At 29.0% G+C, this 6000-nt stretch overlaps 1 protein-coding gene across 1 annotated transcript; it reads right to left on the reverse strand.

Moving 5' to 3' along the window:
• Nucleotides 1–4923: 4923 nt before the first annotated feature.
• Nucleotides 4924–5481, reverse strand: LOC107435063 (auxin-responsive protein SAUR41). The gene has a single exon (XM_016046602.4). It carries the CDS (start codon nucleotides 5391–5393, stop codon nucleotides 5079–5081), a length of 315 nt encoding a protein of 104 aa, XP_015902088.1. The 5' UTR covers nucleotides 5394–5481; the 3' UTR covers nucleotides 4924–5078.
• Between the last annotated feature and the right edge of the window lie 519 nt (nucleotides 5482–6000).

Below are 6000 nucleotides of genomic sequence, written 5' to 3' on the forward strand. Positions count from 1 at the left end.
CTTCTCATCAATTTCTATTTAATTTTTTTATTTTTTTCCAGTAGTGTGCCTTGAGTACAGAAAATGTTTAATGCTTTTTTTTTCTTTTTTTTTTTTAAGCAAAATCCAAATTTCAAACATAGGATATAGTGATTTTGTTATATATATTAAAATTAAACTACTGAATTTATCCGTAAGAAAAAAGCATAATTGGCAAGTATATTATTTGCAAATATAAGATCTTTGTCCTGACCAGATCTTACTTCACCTTTCAGGATTATAATCTAGGAACAATACAAAATAAAAGAAATAAACTCATTTACTTTTTTTTTTTTTTTTTATACATAACTCATTTACTTAATTGTCAACTTCATAGTGGTCATTCGACATCATAAATGGCACTTTAGGTCGCAATTTGTAGGAAATTATTTGTAAGGATATGACCACAGACAGTACTTTGAGCAAGTTGGGTGTTAGGAGGAAAAATTAAAATAAACTCTTAAAATCTGTGATATAAACGGAATATAACAATCTCTATCTCCACAACTGTTGTAATTAGACATGAAAACAATGGTTGTCAAGTAAAGCAAACGCAAATGCAAATTGGGTGTGTTTGGTTGATGTGATTGCGAGAAGGAAAATCTTGCTTTCATTAAATGGTACATTGCATTGGTCCCCTTTCTCTATCTTTGGTCCTACTACTAATTGGAGGACACAAGTTGATGCTCCTTTAGATTGCCTACAGAATCATTCTGAATAGGCCAGTGAAAACCACATTGAGTTGTACGTACATTGGAATTATAAAAAAAAAAAAAAAATGTGTAAACTAAATTGTCCTTTAAATCGATAAAGATAGCGGGACAATCACTTAGATAATTCATAATTGGTAGTACTCCGAAGACTAATTTGTATTCACCAAAAAAGATAAACCCTTTACAAATCATATTGATCTGACCTTAATCTGTAGTCTATAATAGTTATAGAAAAGAAACTGCCAATCTATAATATAATGCAAATATAAATATTGGGCTTTAGGAATAGAACAAAAGGGACGACCCGGGGCGGATATTTAAATATATTTGGTGGGTCAAAATTAAAAAAGAAAAAGAAAAAAGAAAAAAGAATTAGCTGTAAATTGAGACAAGTATATTAAGTATATTGTAGACTTTAGTACTACCCACTTATAAAGTTGAAGAAATACTTAAATATAAGTTGCCAAATGATTAGGTTGTTAGGGATGCTTGCAACATATAGGCATTGACATTTTATTTGTTATACTGATCATCATGTTCAATCAAACGATTGGTATTATATTAACAAATAAGCATATTTTGCTTGCTACAGAAGTTTTTTTTTCCCCCTCCTAAGAAAATAGAAAACCAAAAAGATGACAAAAAGAAAATAATATAGAACGAGAAAGGGAATATATATATATAAATATATATATGTGGTTGACAACTATCATGGCTTGTTGCATTCTCCACAGGCAGTTGTGAATGGCACCAGAAATCATCAATCCCAAAGGATCCATTATGAAAAATAAAAAGATAAAAAAAATAAAAGAACATTGCTCATTTTGAAAGGAAAATATGTCAATTTAGAATGATATCTCTACTATTTGATTATTTTATTTCTCATTCCAATTGGAAAAGCTTGACAATGATTAACATGGCTTTCTCATTCATTCAAAATGGCTTGCCTTTTTTTTTTTTTCTAATATGTATATTGGGATGAGGAATTCCAATTCATGATTATTATTCGAAAAAATAAAGACTTTACTAATAATATTTCGAAATGTTTATTGAACCGTTTGTTTAGGTAGAACCCAGATGATAGTAAGTACTGTAACCCCCAGATCTTGTATTAGATTATTAGGTCCATATTAGCTCTATGTAAGCTTACAACTTCAAAATATGATGTTACAAAGATGTCAAGTCTATGTCAAGAAAGTCAAAGCTTCCACTATAGGCCATTTTCACAAAATAGGAATGAATAGTGATATGTTATAAACAATGTGCCCTTACCATGGGTCTAGCCCACTGGATCAAATTGGGCCCCATGTCCCTGACAGTGAGTGTCTTTCCCTCCAGGCTGGTAGCTAGCTTCAATTAAATTAAGTAATCAGTAAGAACCAGCTAGTGAAAGAATTTGTTTTAAGAACCCTGTCAGCCATGTCCAAGCACCTCGAATTATGGAAGATTTTTAGCTTTCTGTTCTTGGGTTTTCTTGAAAGTTGAACCAAACCCAAACAAACAATACATGTTTGTGAGAGAAAAGAAAAAAAAAGAAATAGAGAAAACAAAATTAATATATATATATATATATATAGAGTTTTTTTACAATTAGAATGGTCTGCATATTGATTAAAAAAAATTCAATATTTTAAAAAAAATATTTAAAAAATATTGACTTTTCTTTCGTATATACAAGAAAAATAAAATCAATATTTTTTATATTTAAAAAAAAATATTAATTTTTTTTTTTTTTATCCATATGCGATGGATGTGGTCATCAAATCACCCTCTCTATATGTGTATATATATATATATATATGTCGTACAGAGTACAGAAAAAACCAAAATAGAAGGAATAGAAGGAATTGACTGTTCGTTGGCCCACACAGAATAGGCCGACGAAGCTGTCCTGGGCCCTAGCTGGCGCCAATTCAGAACAAGCTGTGACAAATATTGGTAGCAAATTAAAATAAAATAAAATAAGAAAATTACCATCTAGCCAAGCATCATGTAAAAAAAAAAAAAACAAAAAAGTAGGTATAATTTTTGAACCGTTTAATTCAATATAATTTTTTATTATAAATTATTAATATATGGTAATAAAACGAATGACATGATTTTAAAATAATTAATATGATTTAAAATTAAATTTTTTTTTTATATGTTAAAAAGTATAAAAAATATATAAAATTAGGTGGATTAAGAAGCACTGTCTTTTACTTTCCTTTTTAATTAAAGCATTTCTAATGGTTTTTTATTTATTTAAAAATTATTTATCATATAAATAGATAAAATTTTAAAAAAATATTCTTTAATGATTTTGTACATTAGTTTTATCAAGCTGATATGACAACAAAAGAAATAAAAATTGTAAACAATACTGTCTATTTTTGAAATTCTGTTAGATATGTTAAATTAGTATTTTATTTATTTTTATTAAAAAAAAATCTTTTTAAATTTTTAATTTTTTTAATTAGATATAATTTTAAAATTAAACATTATATATTAGTATTTTAAAATATTTTAAATAAAATCTATCAGAAAAAAATTATCTAAAATAATATCTAGTAAATAAAAAAATATCATATAAATATAAATAATTTTTAAAATTAATATTACATAAATTTCAATAGAACTCTTTCATCCTCTACGTGCCAAGTTTAAGATGACTAAATAATAAACCGAAACAAAGAAAAGACGTTTATCTCTGGGCACCTAAAGCGCACTACGCTCCGCTTCAACAAATGAGAGTTTTCGGTGGAACAGACCAACCACGCCAGCCAGCTGGTTAAATGCTCAGGACAACTTGCTTCAATAAGTGAATAGGGCAGATGGAGATTTTAACTCTTGACGCATCATTTTGCTGCTGGGTTAGAAAGCGGAAAAAAACAAAAGCTGGGCTTGTAGTTTTGCACCCAATTTCATGTATTTTGCTCCAATTAGATGCCAAACAATGTTAATAGTAATGATCACTGTCAGCTTGCATTCCCCAAAGAAGTATTGAAGTGTATAGAGTTAAACTCCATGAAATTCCAAATTAAAACATATAGAAGAAGAAATCGTACCTTGTTTTGTGTGATTTTCATACTATTATATATATTACGCCATACTAATAAGTATAATCTTAAAAGGGATTACATTTCAAGTCCAAACAATACAGATTGAGGTAATGTTAGAAACAAACTATAAAGATTAAATTGGATTCCATTATTTTTTAAAATTAATTGACTATAGTTTACTTGTGATAGGCTAGAGGATATCAATTTTAAATATTGAATTAGGTTTCGTCATCACCAGCTTTTCAAAGCGGTTCACTGACTGTTCAAAGCACATGATGAAAGCACCACCATTTTCTATTCTATTATGATCTTATCCCATTGATGATCGATAAATAGCAATAGCAGGTGTAGTACTACTGATACAGTGTGCAACTGCAAGTAGCATATATGTGTCCAAATACGTAACGTTTATGGCAAAGTAGACGATCTTTTTATATTTCTTTTATTGGGATGCTCTTCATATTATATCCCATTGCCAAAGAATTCTCCATTTTGTGATTAAAAAAAAAAAAAAAGGGTAAAAAGTTGGTTAAATTATGCTTACTATTTATGGAGATAGAGAAGAACCGTACTCTATAACAAGATTAAGGCTAAGGAATAAGATTATGAACTTGCTTAATTATAAATTTCTAAGCACTTAATTTCAAATTTCAATACTTTGTAGATTGGAAAGATACAAACTTTTTCACCAAATATATATATATATATATAAATTTTTGGGGGGATTTCAAATTTTATTCTCTGCATATATTGAAGAATCTAGGGACTTAGTTATTAAAAGGTAGAGAATAGCACATCTAAAGAAAAATTAAACGTTATAAATAAGTAAAAAAGAGATGAACGAACAAAAACTTATGCCCCAAAACATATTATTATTAGTATATTAACTTTTACAATTTTTGTTTCTTCTTGGACATGGATATTTACTTGGTTCTGGTACTAACATAATTCAAATAATTTGTTTAAAAAAAGAAGAAAAAAACATAATACAAATAATTATGGGAAAAAAAAAAAAGAATACTGATAATTAGTTCCCATCTTTGTACCCAAAAAAAAAAAAAAATTCACATAATAAATTTGCTATTTTTTTCATATTTAAAATACCCTCTTAAAGTAGCATATATTTTTAGCAGGCAAGATATATATATATATATATATATGGATTATTTGCAGCCATTAAATGGAGATGATATGGATGACTTAGATTTTTTGACATTTATTACTAATCCTCAAATTTCACAATTATGTATATATAATTGCTCCTTGCTAGAGCATATATTTACTGCAAAATCAAACAAACAAACTACTAAAAGACCTCGAAAACTTTTGGGCTGGACCTTTTGACAATCCACTCCTCAAAATCCGTAGCTTCATAGGGAATCCTCAAAACCCCTTCATTACAGAACCCATATTCCTCAGCTGATCTATAAAGCAGCTCCAAGAAATCAGCATCCCCAAGCAACGTTGTATGAACCATAAACCTCTTTGTCTCATTTTCCACACCGACACAAATTGGTACATAACCCTTTCGCGTCAACGGAGGATGAGGAGGAGGCCCTCTCAGTCTCTTTATTCCTTTAGCTCCAACAAAGTTTCCCAGCTTGCTGACTCTCACTCCCATTGTTATTAAAGTAACCAAACTCTCTCCGACCGAGGCTCTCTGGACTTGACAATCTCCTAAGTTTCTAAAGACAGATTGAAAGCTAGTTGTTCGTACATGGTGTCCTTGCCATTATAAATCCTAAAATGTTCTTGTCCTATTGGACATATTGATTAAATAATCTTTGTTTATTTATTTTTTTGGTTCAAAATTTTAAAATTGAACTACTTTTGTTCTATAGGGCCAGGGAGGCTGCATACCGTGGCCACAAAGTTGCTATATGTGTCTGATAATTTTTAATTCTCTTGCCAAACTTCAATACCATTATTTTATACAATGAAATATATATATATATATATAATTTATACATAATCTATCCTTGGTTTTCTAGATATTCGAAGTTCGTGCAAGCGATGAGATGTATGATTGATAGTTGTTTCCTTTTGTTTGCATTAGAATGTTGTTTATTATTTGATATTATTATCCTATTTTGACAGTTCCTCGTGTAGGTTAAGTACTTGTAGGACTATTTTGAGTACCGAAACATAAGTGCGGTAGCTTTTTGGCCGGAGTTTGATTGATTCAAGCCTATAATTTTTGTATTTGTTTTTTGTTTTGAAAGTCAAGT

This window comes from Ziziphus jujuba, chromosome 1, assembly GCF_031755915.1.
Source record: "Ziziphus jujuba cultivar Dongzao chromosome 1, ASM3175591v1".
NCBI lineage: Eukaryota > Viridiplantae > Streptophyta > Magnoliopsida > Rosales > Rhamnaceae > Ziziphus > Ziziphus jujuba.

Bases quoted from the DNA above. Each gene is read 5' to 3' on its own strand.
- LOC107435063 (XM_016046602.4), bottom strand. From the start codon at position 5,393: ATGGGAGTGAGAGTCAGCAAGCTGGGAAACTTTGTTGGAGCTAAAGGA.